The sequence below is a fragment of the Copadichromis virginalis genome, linkage group LG5 (assembly GCF_057382275.1).
Source record: "Copadichromis virginalis isolate Kocher_CV1m ecotype Utaka linkage group LG5, C_Virginalis_male_GT1.1, whole genome shotgun sequence".
NCBI classification, from domain to species: domain Eukaryota; kingdom Metazoa; phylum Chordata; class Actinopteri; order Cichliformes; family Cichlidae; genus Copadichromis; species Copadichromis virginalis.
The window spans coordinates 38,250,419-38,267,026 of record NC_140622.1 but is presented as its reverse complement, the minus strand read 5'-3'; the positions used below and the strand labels follow the sequence as shown (position 1 = coordinate 38,267,026).

Sequence of the window (16,608 nt, the reverse complement as noted above, 5' to 3'; positions counted from 1 at the left end):
CCAAAGCTGTACTTTTTGTGCAGCTGCTTAGTCATGAGACAACAACCCAGGGAGGAGAGAAAGAAAGCCTGTAAAGACCTACAAAACCCTTCTTACTGAGACACAGAATACTTTTATTTATAATTATTAATATTATTACGTAACTTATACAATCAGCAAAAACAATTCCCATTTCAGATTAACACAGTATGGTGTCCTTTCTAAATTAAGGCGTTCATTATCTTTTTTTGCATAAGTAAACAATATTGGCGGCTTGCATCAGTGAGTGTAGCACTTAAACTGTGAAAACAGAGCTGATTGTCAGGAAACAGACACCAGCTATGAATACCAGTTCCTATGAATTAAAACGTAAAGTGTGTAATGTTGCCCTCTGTTGATTCTCACAGTTTCTCACCTGTGATCATTTTTTCTGTTTCCAACAGGGACCCATGGGACCCCGTGGCCCCCCTGGACCTTCTGGAAAACCTGGAGATGATGTAAGTGTGACCATTGCAACTAAAATGAAATGCCTCACCTCTTCGCCAGGTTGGCAAAGGTGAGGTGGCTGTAGCTCAGGTGGTAGAGCAGGTCAACTACTAACCGGAAGGTTGGCGGTTCAATCTCCACCAGACTGCATGCCAAATATCCTTGGGCAAGATACTCACCCCATGTTGCTCTCCGACGCATTCATCAGAGTGTGAATGTTAGACAGTAAGCACTAAACAGTTTAGAAAAAGGGCTCGGGTGAATGAATTAGTTGTATAAAGTGCTTGAGTGCTCAGATAGAGTAGAAAAGTGCACTCATGTGATTTCAGCAGCAGGACTTCCCAGTCTGAGTCCTGATGCATTCTCCACATAAACAGATGAATGTTGTCTGTGATGCTGTTTTATATGAGCAAATCCTTGTTTTGTATAGAAGTTTGGACTCAGTTAGTTTTTTGCAGTGTTACTAGCTCCTTTAGCTGTAACAGCTCTGCAGCTGACTGAAGTGTTCAGCAAATCCTTCTCAAAGTAGAGGCTCAAAGTATGCTGTGAATTCAATCTTCAGAAGAATCTTCAAACAGCATTTGGACCACAGACATAAAAAAAAAAAGTAATTCCTCCTTTTAGCCACATGATGGCAGCAAATGTGACATTACACGCTGTGTCCACTAGGGTGCTCTTTAGTCTATTCAACTACATACAAGTAGACAAAAAATACACAGACGTTTTTTATATGTAAGGAAGAATTGCACAAAATAACAACTTCAAATGCAGGTTTACTTTGGTTTTCACTTCACTGTCTCTGTCTTTGTTTTCTGTTTTAGGGTGAAGCTGGCAAACCTGGAAAATCAGGTGAGCGTGGACCTTCGGGACCTCAGGTGAGTTACTCCAGTCAGCTGGTGCTGATTCCAGTTAGATGATGAACTATTAATGCATTTAAATGCAAACTTATTTAAATCTGTAAATTAAGAAAGAATTTTAATATTTCTCGTTCTCTTTGTTTGCTAAACTGGACTCTTTGTATTTGTGGAGAAAGTAATTTCCTTTAAACTCTTAGCTTCATGTTGATTCCCTCTGTTTATGTTGGTCTACATCTTTTCCTTTCATGCCACAGGGAGCTCGTGGATTCCCGGGAACTCCTGGTCTGCCTGGCATCAAGGGGCACAGAGTGAGTGTGTTTGTTGTCCTAGAAATTCCAGCATAAACAGGCGGGTGTTTATATGTCATGTAACCTGACGTCTCTGTCTTTTAGGGTTATCCAGGGCGTGACGGTGCAAAGGGAGAGACTGGAGCTGTTGGTGCTAAGGTGAGATGTAGTGATTTTTCTGACAGACCCACAGCTTGACACTTGTTTAATCCCCCAAGTTGCTGAACCATAATAACAGTTAAATCCTCTGTTCAGGGTGAATCTGGTTCTCCTGGAGAGAGCGGCGCTCCGGGACCAATGGTATGAGTTGTGGGCATTACACACACACACACACACACACACAGGTTTTTATATCTTCGTGAGGACATTTAATTGACATAATGCTTTCCCTAGCCATTTACCCTAACCATCAAAAATGAATGCCTAACCCTAACCCTCAGACTAAAATTAACCATAACCTGTTGGTCCCCACAAGTATAGTAACATTCCAATTTTTGGTCCCCACAAAGATGTCTAAACAGGTATACACACACACATTTGGTAAATGATGGTAATGGTGAGAACTTCTCCTCTTCTTTTCCCTCACAGGGACCTCGTGGTTTGCCTGGTGAGAGAGGACGTCCTGGAGCCAGTGGAGCTGCTGTAGGTGCCATGTTTCTCTCTAAACTGTGGTGTTGGAAACAAAACTTAATATAATTTATAACAGATGGTTGGATTGTCACCCCTTCTCTTTGTTTAGCAGTAAAGAAGTAAATTTAGAGCATTTATCAGGTGCTTCTTTTAGGCAGTTATGGCGATAATTGCATTAACCTTTAAACACTGTGTCGCGTTATTTGTTGATTATAAGAAATCATTTATCCAGCTGTGTTTTTTCCTGACTTGTCCTCATAATGCACTGTTCACTTTATTCAGGGAGCTCGTGGAAATGATGGCCTGACCGGTCCTGCTGGTCCACCTGTAAGTGTCCTCTTAGATGTCATGTAGTTTCCTTTTATTTTGTCCACATTTGCATTGAGATCTGGTAGGAAATACTGTACATGAAGTCAGAGCTGTGTTTCTCTACATGCACATCTCCACAATATGATAGTATCTGATCTTTCACACCTGGATGTGTCAGTGATTAATAGCCAAACTGACAGGCTATTTTCTCTCTGTAGGGCCCCGTTGGACCTTCCGGAGCTCCAGGCTTCCCTGGCTCGCCCGGTGCAAAAGTAAGTCACATGTTTATCTAAATGAAGCTCTCAGCACCTCTTCATATTCACCTTTGTGCTGGTTATTCTCTTTTGCACTGTTTGCCTTCTTTCTTTCTGTCAGAACACTGCCAGAAAAACTTGAATCACTTATTTAGGATTTTTCTGCACGAAAATAAAGTTAAAGTGAATATAGTTTTAGGAAGATTTTCTTTATATGAGGAAAAAAGTTATTATCTCAGAAAATGTCAGTACCCAGCTCAGGGAGGATTTTGTGGGGACAAGATGAAATGCTTCAGTGAAATTGGAGATGCCTGTGCTGCACTGAAAAGTGCTTTAAACCTCCATCTGTGTGGAAAATTGGGGAGGGGGGGGGGTTTAAAGTGTTATTTTCCCTCTCTCACTCCCCTTACTGTCTTTTTTCTTCTTTTGTGTCTCTGGTTTGAATCTGATTTATTTCTCCTCCATGGCAAACAGGCTCAGATCTGTGCTCAAGGGGCCTGTGCTGGTGGTTTGCTTTCTTCTTCAAGCCCCTTGATTGTTTAAGAAATCTCATAGGAATTGCAAATGGAGCGTCTCTTTAGAAAATTCAGGAGTGTTTCCTTGAAATAGCGAAGGCAAGCTAGGCTCAAAACGAGGGAAGGGGTGTGTTTGGAAATTTCATCATGTTATATTCAAAAACACGCACAGTATAGTTTTGTGTTTATCTGCAGAAAAGTCTGAATGGCTTTATGTATGTTTATGTTTCATGCCTTCGATGCCTTCAGGAACCTAAACTTCTTAAATGTGTTGATGAGATGTTGCCTCATTTAAGTCCTTTCAGTCCTGGCACAAAAAAAGCTAATAAGACAGAAGCAACATACACATATGAACCTTGACTGCAAAAACTAAAGAAACTATCGTTGTGAAATAAACAAATGTGAGATGGACAGTTTTTCTTCAGCTCCTGCTGCAGATGAATTCTATTATCCAACAGCGACTGAGTTACTGGCTCTAACATACTGAGATTTTTTCCCCCACTAAAAGCAAATTTAAAAACTACAAATTTGGCAGAGGTCTCATTTTGTCTTCATCTTTAGAGACAGTAAATTATTGGCATTTACAAAAGGCTGTAACATCAATGTTTTTGCACATACCTTTGACCTATGTGAGGTTATAGTTACTACTGCATGTGAAAAGCCTGCAACGCAGCAAGAATGACAAACACATTTCATGCATCAGCATGAAGTTGCACACTGCCACTGTGGTAAAATCTCTGGCTTTCGTCCGCAGGAGGTGGGAGCTCAGAATATTGAGTTAGGCTTTTTAATACTGAAGCACAAAACCTTGAAAAATCTTCTCCTCCTACATCTAATCCTTACTCCTCGATTTTATTTAAATGCTGTTGCTCCAAATCACAACAACTGTCACCTCGAGGCCTTTTATGCTGTTGGATAAAGAGTCCTCCTAGCCAGATATTAAAAGCTTCCAAAAGCAATAAACAATATGAATATTAGAGATATATTAAACATAGAAAAAAAACAGACATACCAAGGGAAGTAAGATGGCAACAGGAGAAAAGTTAAGATGAGAAGAAAGCCTTCTGGCAGAACGCTCTGAAGGCAAACTGCTCCCACGACCCACAAACTGTATATAAAAGATGGCATTAGCCACCAAGACTTCGCACAGGTTCTGTCTTTAGGGCTCAAGCTCAGCGTTTTAACTGTCACCATGTAGGTGTATAACAATTACACTTTGGCTCCAACCAAGTTGATGCCCTGCTGTTTTATCTATTTTGCTATAAATGGAACCACAATTTGCTAAATAAACACAGTGCTGTTTTCAGTAAGAGTTGGAATAAACATTTGAGCCCTTAAACTCTTCAGGAAAATGATTACTGAGAGGATACAGCAGGAGAAGTGATCCTCTGGGCTGTTTTAAAATAAATGTCCACACAATCAGACTTGTTGTTTCTGTAACTAGAGATGTCGCCCCCTGCTGGTGATGAGAAAGATCAGGTTTAAGCACTTCTACATTGCAATGGGCACTGAGTATTTTAATAGAAGATATTCATAATGTAAGAAGTTCATAAAGAGTTTAAATCTACTTCCTGTTTTTTAAATAAAGTTTGCAATAAGAAAGAGCCACGTCTGCAGCATCATTTTGCATCTGCTTTTATCCTAAATCAATACCATTTTTTTATAATTACAAGCACTAGTATTTATATTTCACTACCAAGAAACCTATAAATCCCATAATGCATATTAAAAGGGCGATCGTGGCTCAAGAGTTGGCAGTTTGTCTTGTAATCAGAAGGTTGCCGGTTCGAGGGTCTCGAAAGGTGCTGTAAAAATGCAATCCATTATTATTATTATTATTATTATTATTATTATTATTATTATTATTATTAAAAGACATATGACGTTATTACATAAATCAATTAAATTAAACTATTTTTTTAATCACTCTTCTTTTCAATTCTATTTACATTTGTTTATTAAAAGCCCATCTGGAAGTCTTTTTCAGTTACTCTGTGTACTCTGCTTACACATTACTCATCTGTCCTCTGTGTTGTGGATCAGGGAGAAGCCGGACCTACTGGTGCTCGTGGACCTGAGGGTGCTCAGGGACCTCGTGGAGAGTCTGGTACTCCTGGATCTTCTGGACCCTCTGGCGCTTCTGTAAGTGATGCTAGATCTCTTTATCTAAATCTGTCAGTTCATACCACTTTCTTTTTTTTGTGAAAAGTGCAGCTCAGTTTCTTTATTACATGTTTTTCTCAGAAACTTGTCAGACTCTCTTTAGTGAGCAGAGAGAACTGTGCTGTGGAAAAGCAGCTTTTTGCTGTAGTTTAACATTGTTTGGACAGACTGTTGGTAGACCCACCCACACCATCCTGTCAGATGAGCCCCTGAACCCTTCCATCAACATCACCTGACATTTTAAATTAATAGGATTTGATTAAAGGCTATTTTTTTTTGCAGGGTAATCCCGGTACTGATGGCATCCCTGGAGCGAAAGGATCTGCTGTAAGTTTAGCATTTTTACCTTTTCTGTATTTCAAAGTGCAACCTTCTCACTTAACGTTTTCATATTTAGACATGCAGGTAATTTTTTTCTTGCAACTTCAGAGTTACTTTACTGCATCTAATAATATTTGCATCCTATACAGAACATTTACAGTGATCTCTTATTGAATCTGACCGATTAAGCAGTGAATGATGTTGAGCTTTCTATTCCAGCTTTAAAAGCTGAGATGAAATACTTCTGATTCAGTGATCAGTCAGCTGACTGACTTCAGACCTCTCTCTGTCTCTTTTTTATAGGGTGCTCCTGGCATCGCTGGTGCTCCTGGTTTCCCTGGACCTCGTGGGCCTCCCGGGCCTCAGGGAGCCACTGGACCTCTTGGTCCAAAGGGAACATCTGTATGTACTGAGTGAATCATTCATAACAGACAGGGTGCCCCCTTCAATGGAGTTATATTACTTTTAATCTATTTATATATCTGAATGTATTTGCAGTTTAATTGACCACTTGATGTTTGTTGTCCATTTCATATCCCAAATAATTAAAGCAGGTCTTAAAAGCATAATAACTCATGCATTGTTTCTCTCTCCGTCTCTCTGTTTAGGGAGACCCAGGTATCGCAGGGTTCAAGGGAGAGGCTGGACCCAAAGGAGAAATTGTGAGTTTTGTTTCCTTCGACTTGTGTCTGTATACCCTGATCGGTTCATCAGCAAAACAGAATTCATTGATACAGTACAAACACTTCAGACTATGTCATCTGACAGACCTAGTACACATTTCCACATAGTTTAGGAACGCAAACCTAACAAAACATATTACTTTAATATGTAAAAGTACAACATATTTTTTTCCAGTTTTGTACTAACCTTGTCTGTTATTCATCAGGGACCACCTGGTCTTCAGGGACCAAATGGCCCACTAGGAGAAGAAGGCAAGAGAGGGCCCAGAGGTGAGCCTGGTTCTGCTGGACCACTGGGACCCCCTGGAGAGAGAGTAAGTGCACAGCATGCTTTCTTTTTCCAGTTCTTTAAAACATGCTGCTCGGGAACTCTTGGGAAAGTAATATTAAATATATCACAGAATATCACAGTGTCAGGGTTTTCCTACACCTAACTTACTGTTATTGCTTACTCTGTGATGGATGGGTGTGTATTCGTTGGGTAAAACTTTGCAGCCCATTTAAGGCCCACTGTGAGATTGGGATATTGCTGTTTAAATAAAGATTAAATCTAATTTTGTGTTTTCCATTTAGGGAGCTCCCGGTAACCGTGGTTTCCCTGGTCAAGATGGTCTGGCTGGTCCAAAGGTAAGCTTCATGATGGTTTCACTGACACTCCAGAGAAGAGTTTTTGTTTGTGAAAAGGAAGTGAAGCGCTCCAAACAGCCAAAATGAGCTGAGTAGAGCATGTTTTAGGCATCTGGTCAGTAGTTGCAGGTGTAAAACTGTATGTGTGAATAAATGTGTGTGAATACATTCAGTTATATGTGATACACAGACATTTAATTTAAACTTTTCCAAAAGACATAAAAAAGATGTTTGTGTCATGACGTTATTGTTGTTATTATTATTATTATTATTATTATTATTATTATTTTAGTGTAGGTAGTGTAGAGAATTTTGACATGCAGCATGGAGGGAGTAATATTTACTTCACTGAGCGATAAAAGCATTTCCAGTCTGATGGTGATGATATAAGCTTGTTAATAATTGGCGAACTTACGCTTCAGAAGACCAATTAAGCAAAAATAGTTCAGCATACTTTGAAATAATAGTACTTCAAACGTAGACTAGAAGCCATCAGAAAACCTTGAAAACTGTGTAACTGAGATATTCATATCTATATTTTACTTTCTTGGTTGTGAAAGCTGAAACTGCTGAAACTGTTGTAAAAGTTCTAAAGAACAGGATTATTTCTCAGTTTAGCTGTTTGTTTTTCATGAATGTATAAATCCTTTAAAATTCCAAAATATATTTTTGTCAGAAAAGATAAATAATCTGCACATATTTGACTACACTGTAAAAGGTAAAACACGATGTATATGAAAAAAGCAGCTGACCTGATTTCCACAAAGCATTTTATTGAGCGTAAATTGACTCTGGTCTCCGTGATGACTTCTCTGAGAAATCATTTTTCCCCTCATTAACTCATAACATTTTTTAAATCAAGTTAAATTGCACAAATCAGCTGGCAGATTTTAAAACGATGCGCTTAATGAGGCACGTCTTTGGGGTTCACTCTGAATTCACAAATTATTGAAGGTCATAATAAAAATGTTATTTTCCTTGAAGAGTAAAAAAAAGTGCCATTTGTCAGCACACTTGTTTCCCTTTGACTTCATCCTGCACACTTTAGGAGGCAGCAGCGATGCACGCAGCCTCCCACAAGATGGCAGCATAGCTCACAAACCCATCACGCACACTGACCTACATGTCCCAAATCACCAAAGCCAACATCTCATTACAGTTTTTCTCAGTCGCTTTGGTGCGTTTCTCAGAACACCATTAACATTTGCACAGCAGTTAGTGCATTTCCCAAAACAATTAGTGCAAACTGCAAAACCTAGTGGATAGCCTGCAAAAGCACGTCACATGCACAGAATTGATTATCCATACCTCAAAAGCAAGTATCCATGTCAATGAAACTGTCAGTGCCATCAAAATGAAAAGTCTTGACACCATCTTTATGAACAAGATAGTCAAATGGCATTGTCATGTTTCCACTATGACAGTTTATAATTTCAGTGTTTCCCATTGCAAAAACAATTGGTGACACCTGAAAATGCTGACGACAGCACTATGGCCTACCTGTACAGCCATCTGAAATGTGCAGTAAAGTCACTGTAGATGTTATGGGAGTCTTGGGAGTAACTGAGACACTGAATACGTACGTTTCACATTTCCATTGTGTAGAAGTGTTTGTAATCCTACAGAATTGTGCAAAAGAAAAATATGCTACAGTCACTTGTGCACTGTAGAATACATGTAAACATAAAATCACCCATTTGGTAGAGCTGTGCACTAATGTGAACAATAAACAGCACATGTAACAGTACAGTAAATCATTCTGGCACATCCAGACGTTCCTGTCTGTCTGGCCACATATTTTCATCTACATCACAACAGATGTTATCCCTCGCAATGCAGCGAGGAAAGTATCTCCTGGAGTGGCGAATCCATCCTCTGCAGGACCCTGCTGTGATGTCGTCACATGCTGCATCCATGGCTGCTAGCAGGGCCATTTGCTCATGTGGATTTCATTTTTCTTGAGTACTCTGTCAATTGTTGAAATTGAAACAGATTCAATATTGCCAAATACCGTGTAATTCTCTATGACAGCGCTTTGTATGTCTCTCAGCTTTATTGCATTGTTTGCAATGACCATTGCACAAATGGCTTCTTCTTGCTGTGGGGTAAAAAGGGGCCCTCTTCCGCCTCCGCGAGGTTGTCTTACAATCCTATGTGGTGCAGAGTGAACTTTTTGTGAAATTGCAAATACAGTACAGTAATATGTGATGTGTCTGAGATGGCACAGTACAGTACAGTGTATTACTGTTTGCATACCTGTTTTCCCTACGGAATGTTTGAATGATTGAACTGACAGTAGTTCTTCCAATATTGGGTTGCACCCTTCGACCAGCCTCCTCCATGGTGAGGCCGTGATTGACAACATGGTCCACAATTGTAGCCCTTATTTCATTAGGAATCCGCCTATATCTGCCTCTTCTCCCTCTTCCCCTTCCTCCCCGCATCCTCACCCCTCTTCCACGGTGCTGACCTTCCATTTTGTGTCACAGAAGTGTAGAAATGGTACACACTAGCCCCTGCGCAGTTTATATATGCTTGCCAATTGGGGATTCACAGGATTCATCCATAATTGACAGTGAACAAGTTGTTTGTCATTGGTTACAACTAAACTTTCACACGCCTCCTCATGAGTGACAGCTGTAATTCACCCGAGATCAATTGTTCAATTTCGGAGACATTTCCAGGAAAAATGATACAGAAAGGTATAGGATTTGCTTGACAGATGGCCAATATTTGGCATGTGATAACTAGTTCAACAATTTTGTGTGTGATGACTCAAGCAATGGATGTATGACTATTAGTTTTATTGGGAATGACTATTCAGCATCCATAGGTATGATTACTTTTGACTGACATGACATAAGCAAATGGAAATGTCAGAAAGCAGCAGGGAAATGTATGGAAGCAACTGATTCATGTCCAAAATCATTTGCAGTTTGTTCAGAGAGAGGAGAAATTGCTACTATGATGTGCACAAATGACTGAGTGTTGTGGAGGTTGAACTAATAGTTATGAGAATTTCAATTCTGATCTGAGAAATGCACCAAAGCGACTGAGAAAAACTGTAAATATTATCTTTCCACGGACAGTTTCATTTATATCACAATTAATCTGTCTGAATTTAATCTTCTCATCTCCTGCAGGTCAATGAAATTTGTTCATCCTACTAAAAGAGAAACACATCTCCACTGAACTTTGAGATGTTTCCCGTCCTCTGTGTTTGACTTTACACTCTTCCTCATAATACAGGGAGCCCCCGGTGAGCGTGGACCCTCAGGAGCCAGCGGTCCCAAAGGTGCCAGCGGTGACCCCGGCCGCCCTGGAGAGCCCGGTCTGCCCGGTGCCAGAGTAAGTGCTTCCTCTACAGCGCGTTATTACGCATAGATGCTGGTGATCTGCAGAAATGTGCTTTAAATTTCCACAAATCTCAAAAGTGTTCAGAAGAACATGTTTATAGATAGATAGATAGATAGATAGATAGATAGATAGATAGATAGATAGATAGATAGATAGAGAAGTTGTACTTCCTCTTCCTCTCAAATATTTAATTTCACTTGCAGCAGTAGATTGTTTATGTGCAGTCACCAAAATGAAATTAGAAAACAGAGTTAATGAAGCCTGTGAGCAATGTGCTCTCATTCATGTTTCCGTTCTTAGTCATTTCCATCAGCAGGTGCTGCTTCCTGCACAGGGGGCTAGTCAGAGGTGTAAAATCAGTCTCACATGGTGCCATATGTTCTGTAATCCCACCTTTCTTTAGCATATGTCTGCAAAGAGATGCCCGATGACTCATCCAGATTTAGCCAGTAATTCTCCTTCCTTTCTCTGACAGGGTCTGACTGGACGCCCCGGTGATGCTGGGCCTCAAGGCAAAGTTGGACCTTCTGTATGTTCATGTACACGTTTCTTGTTGTAACAGACATTAATTAGTCGTTGTTGTTTACTTGTAAATTAAGAGAAATAACTACACGCTGTGCATCCGCTTGCTGTATTAAAAGCTGTGTGTTATTTTTAATATCACATGTGAAACAACCAGGGAGAGACTTGTAATTTTACCGAATGTGCTCTGATCACATAATGACTCATGAGTGGTTTCATCAAATTGAATTGTGGGAAATTTATCCGCCCATTATCCGCCAGCCTTATACTGTAGCTTTCTTCCACGTTCTCGCTGAATTCAGGGGGCTGTGTTTTTTCTCTTTCACTTTGGGCTCCGTTTGCCACACAGTCTCCTGTTTTTAAGGATAACATTCAATCCTTATGTTTATACACTTTGTTAGTAGTGACGGTGGAGCCGTAAACTCTGTAAGCTGCACCACTCACTGAAGCCTCACTAATTAATTTAAACACCTAAAAAATAAATGGATTTGAAATAGTGCAACTCACATTTATTTGATATACAACATACATTTCTGCATAATGATTTCAGATTTGTAATATTATGATATTTGGCTAAATGTGCAACAAACAGCTACATTTTTTGGTTGGATTACTAAATGAATGGATGTAACATTACTGAGGGATTATACACAGTGTGTCATAAATTTTGCTGTATATTAATTAGATTTTGTAGTCACATTTTTAATTTTGTTAGAGAAACATATGGCAGTTATTTACCGTTTGGCTTGACTTTACTCAGGGAGCGCCTGGTGAGGATGGTCGTCCAGGACCTCCTGGTCCACAGGGAGCCCGAGGACAGCCTGGAGTCATGGGATTCCCTGGACCAAAGGGAGCAACTGTAAGTAAAAAGAAAAAAAAGTACCTTCTATAAGGGAGTAATATTTTACAGTGTGTTGCAATGTGTTTTATTTGTCCTTTCTAAAACATAAATGCATGATTCAAAACTGCACAATACCTGTTCAGCAACATGTGGAGTGCTGCTGAGTAATTTTATATAATTTGATGAGCATCATCACCTGTATCCACCTTTGTTCTCACAATAGGTGCAAAGGGATCAGCAGTAGCATTTTCACTAACCACTGGATTTTATTTCTGCTTTTCTAAGGGTGAACCTGGCAAGTCTGGTGAGAAAGGACTGGCTGGAGCTCCTGGTCTGAGAGTACGTTCATCGTGTTTCCATTTTATGTTTTGAAACTAACGCTCCTCAGATTGACTGCTGTGTTTTTATGAAGCATTAATTAATCACGTGCATAAAAACATAAACATGTTATGCTAAAGTAAAGTCTCTTTTTAGAGCCAAATATTTGTTATTGTCAGAAACTATAAACTTTTGATTAGCTTCATTTTTCAAGTACACAGTTTCACAGAGTCCAGCTTCAGCACGAGAAGCCTCAGTTATATATCTGTCAGATGTCTGCCCAGTTAAGAGCATCACCTTTGGCTTTAGTGCTGATATCTGTCAAACCTCCTCCTCCACCTCCCACCCCATCCTCCTCTGGCTCTCTCTTTCTTCGTCTCCCCAGGGTCTGCCCGGCAAAGATGGAGAAACTGGCTCAGCTGGACCCCCTGGCCCTGCTGTACGTATCTCTATCGCTCCCATGCCACTTTATATACCTTCAACACCGATATTATCTTATCCCTTTTCTACGTTTGCACTTAGAAGCAGTCTTTGTTATCTCCATTTCCCAGACTGCTTCTATCGTAGCTCTGTCTGGAAAAAAAAGTCCTTGACCAAATTGTCTGTAAATCACGTCACACCATCACTGACTTACAGACTTTCAACTTCTTTTGAAGATTATGTTTCAGCAAACTAAACAAACCTTTTTGAACTAGAGAACATTTTGTATATGATAAATATTTTATTTTTATAATGTTTACTAAGAAGTGGAAGGTTTTGCAGAATTTTCCCACCATTTTAACTGTCAGCCAGACGTGAAATTGCACAATTTTAATGAATTGTAAAGTGACTGTAATTATGACTTTTAGGGTCCTGCTGGAGAAAGAGGAGAGCAAGGACAGCCTGGTCCCTCTGGCTTCCAGGTGAGTCTGCATACTTAACGCTTTGCTATAACACCTGTGAGCATATATGAGCAGTTGTATCACTACTTTTATATTGTGCAGTTATACATAGAAACTTCAGTTTATTGCTTTTCTTCTGCTGAGCAGTGCCAGAATTGGGAACCACTTATTTTTTCTATGATCACAGTTGTTTATGGTGCAACAGAGAAATATATGTATCATTCCATTAAAGTATATTTTAATGGAATGACACATATTTAACATGTATGTTAATTACATGAATTACGTGTTGTGAGCATTCAGGAAACATTTGCCCGGTAAGATTAGGTTATGTCTACTATTTAGCTAGAAAACTGCAGCTAAAGGGGCTCAAAAACTCTGAAACTGGGCACGTCTGTCACCGAGTCATATGTTGGGTATGAGTGTTGCAGAATGGCTCACACGTATGGTTTCACCTAGATGTGCCAAACTTGCTGGGCACATGTATCCTGTGCAGCAATTTTACTTAATCTTGCAAAATCTAAAGACATTTATAATCCAAAGTGTTCAAAACTGTGACTTGACATTAGGTCCTGCTGCAGCAGTGCAACAAATTTTAGTTATAGGTGACAATAAGGAAACTGTTGTTCTGCCAGCTCAAATGTTCCTTTTCAGTGTTTGATACTGGGCCACCTGCACGTTACAGCTACAGGAAACTGTTGTTTTGGAAATCAATACCACGAAGCTCCCGGCACACACTTCATGTGCTGATGTTAATGCCAGAGTCTTAGATCTCTGCAGTCAGTGAGTCAGCAGAGCTGGTGACTTTTACACACGATGCTCTGCTGACTCTTCGCAAACCCGCTCTGTGACTTTACATGGTGAGCCACTAAAGCGAATTGTGGAATATCTACAGTGGCAGAAATTTCACGAACTGACTTGTTGCGAGTGGCAACCTGTTCGAGTACCATGCTGGAATATGATGAGCTCTGTAGAGCAGCCCATTCGTTCTTGTAAAAGCAGTCTGCTGGCCAGGTGCCTGATTTTATACACATGTGGCAACAGGACTGAAAACACCTGAATTCACAGATTAAGAGGCGTGGTCTCACACATTCCTCCATATGCTCCCTTATTCAGAAAGGATGGCTGCAGCAGGTGGCTCTGCATATTTAACAGGTTGGCAGATATGTTTCTTTACCAGATGACCTTTGTGATGCAGCCCCAGAGGAAGTTGTATCCCCTCACAGGATCAAACTGCGGCTCTTTCACTTGTACATGTCATTACTGAGTTCCAGTCATAGCGCCACCTTTTAGCAGCAGAGATCTTTTCTGAGCATATTAACAATTTCCCAAGCTCCTTATTGATGTTCTAACGAGTTAGCTTATGAGTTTTCCCTGAACTGTGTTTCCATGGCAATGCAGTAAATTAAAATGTTTCAACATGAAAAAAAGAAGATGTTGTTATTCAGCCACAAATCACCTGATCTTTCCCAAGTTTCCGGTGACAGAGACACATACTGACAGGAAGATGGAGTCATACGTGACAGCCATAATTCAGTCCACAGGAAGTGATATGTAACTCCTGTCAGCACTGCAGGCCTGAAGACACGTTCATGCAACAATAACACCATCTGAAGCGTAGGGGGGTGCAGACTTGGATCTTCGCTGCATTCAGTGTTAATGCTTCTTCTCTCCTGCACACAGGGTCTTCCTGGCCCTCCTGGTCCACCTGGTGAGGGAGGAAAGCCTGGAGATCAGGTTTGTGCACTTTCATGATCAAATAAGATAAATAAGACAAAGATAAAAAAAAAGTATACAAAGATAGAGTATAAGATAGGAATTTATGTACTTACTCCAAGGTCATGATTCAGATTAATTACACAGGTAATTAAACAGTTTAAGCGCTGCTGCTTTTTTCCAACGTTATCAGTGACTGCAAAAGTCTTAAGACTTAAGATGTCATCTACCAGATTTCTAAACTCTTAAAAATATATAATTACACTTAATATTTGCTTTTTGGCTTTAATTTAGTTTGGTTAGTGCTATGAGTATAAAGCATAACTAAGTATCTCAACAGCGATAGTCTTGCAGGTCTTTTAGCTTCTCTTTCTTTTCACCATTCAAGGGTGTTCCTGGAGAGGCTGGACTTGCTGGTGCCACTGGACCTAGAGTAAGTTCACGATCTTAACATAATTTCATTATACTGTAGGCTGCTGATTAACATACATGCCGCTGATTGTCACTGTGCTACTGTTCAGGGAGAACGTGGTTTTCCCGGCGAGAGAGGAGCCGCTGGCCCTCAGGGTCTGCAGGGACCCAGAGGTCTGCCTGGAACTCCTGGAACTGACGGACCCAAGGTGAGTCCAGCAGCCAATAACAAGCATGTTTTTTTAACTGATTAAATGTTGCTCCCTGAGGTTCACCCAACCCACTGCGAAACACAGTGAGATTTTCAATATTCTTATCACAGGCAGCAGAAACAGAGCAGTCTGAGCGTATAATTGAATAATAATTAGCTCGAGTGTTTGCGAGTTAAGCTGTGTGTACTCAGCATTTTAGCGTATATTTGGTGTTTTCAGCCTAAAATTAGAGAAAGCGGGCAGCATCATTCCTCACCCTGCTGCACTGAGCAGTCTAGTTAGTATGTGACAGTATATGACAATAAAACCTCTGCTCAGTTTTCCAGTTTTGAATCGCATTGCATTTTCTTTAAAAAAAGAAAAAAAAACGAATCAACTTAAGTGCCTATCAGGTCCCAGATAAATATAGTGTAGTAAAGACTGAGATGCAATGCAGTTCATTTTGTTAAACTTAAATTATGTACAGTTCATTCAGATTCATATTTTTCCTCACAGAGAAACATAATCCATTCCAAAGATATATAGCACAATATCTAAACATTTTTTAATCCCTGTGTTTGGACATTCAGAGTTCGATAACAAAGTCATGTCTGCAGACACCGTAACCGTGAGGGACATGCTTACAGTGTCTGCGGGGGGGAAATCAAAAGACTCAAAAATCTGATGGAGTGGTTTTGTTGCAAAATAATAGATGAGGGTTAAATATTTAACGATGTTATTCTGCAGAAGTCATTAAACACCATCGTTTGCTCACGTGTGTGCTTCAGGATATCGACTGAACCTCACACCGACTGTAACTGAGGTCTCTACGGTGTGGCTGGACTGAAGCAGAGCATTTTTCTTTCTTTTGTTGAGACAGAACAGCTTTTTCCTTCATGATCTAATGTTTGCATTTGTCTTTTTAATAACACATGTGCCTGATAAATGTTGGTGTAAGGTTGCTCCTGTGCAGGTTGTACTGTTGAGCTAATGCTAAATCAACAGAGTTACATTTGGCCACCAGGTTTCTAACCTTAATAAGCTTTTTCTTTGCTTCCAAAGCTAAACTTTCAGTGTTTCCTAGACTGAGTAAAAGCCTATTTTCCCCTAGAGGCTAAAAAATTCTAATTCCTGAGACAATTTAAGTTCAGCATCCTTAGGTTTTTTTTTACTGACTAAAATAGTAGATCTCTGATGTAATTCAAAGAGTGGAAAACAGAAGAAAACATATTTTTAATAAGCTCTCCTTTACTTTTAAAC

The 16,608-nt window shown here is 39.9% G+C and overlaps 1 protein-coding gene across 1 annotated transcript in view; it reads left to right on the top strand.

Moving 5' to 3' along the window:
- Positions 1–16,608, top strand: part of col2a1b (collagen, type II, alpha 1b) — a 47,854-nt gene that overhangs the window by 13,905 nt on the left and 17,341 nt on the right. Inside the window, exons 11-33 of the mRNA XM_085457712.1 lie at positions 423–476; positions 1,287–1,340; positions 1,577–1,630; positions 1,715–1,768; positions 1,865–1,909; positions 2,198–2,251; positions 2,522–2,566; positions 2,767–2,820; positions 5,361–5,459; positions 5,763–5,807; positions 6,105–6,203; positions 6,410–6,463; positions 6,691–6,798; positions 7,058–7,111; positions 10,361–10,459; positions 10,944–10,997; positions 11,751–11,849; positions 12,117–12,170; positions 12,535–12,588; positions 12,998–13,051; positions 14,714–14,767; positions 15,135–15,179; positions 15,268–15,366. Of these exons, the coding sequence (XP_085313838.1) occupies positions 423–476; positions 1,287–1,340; positions 1,577–1,630; positions 1,715–1,768; positions 1,865–1,909; positions 2,198–2,251; positions 2,522–2,566; positions 2,767–2,820; positions 5,361–5,459; positions 5,763–5,807; positions 6,105–6,203; positions 6,410–6,463; positions 6,691–6,798; positions 7,058–7,111; positions 10,361–10,459; positions 10,944–10,997; positions 11,751–11,849; positions 12,117–12,170; positions 12,535–12,588; positions 12,998–13,051; positions 14,714–14,767; positions 15,135–15,179; positions 15,268–15,366 (1,485 nt within the window). The remainder of the gene's footprint in view (positions 1–422; positions 477–1,286; positions 1,341–1,576; positions 1,631–1,714; positions 1,769–1,864; positions 1,910–2,197; positions 2,252–2,521; positions 2,567–2,766; positions 2,821–5,360; positions 5,460–5,762; positions 5,808–6,104; positions 6,204–6,409; positions 6,464–6,690; positions 6,799–7,057; positions 7,112–10,360; positions 10,460–10,943; positions 10,998–11,750; positions 11,850–12,116; positions 12,171–12,534; positions 12,589–12,997; positions 13,052–14,713; positions 14,768–15,134; positions 15,180–15,267; positions 15,367–16,608) is intronic.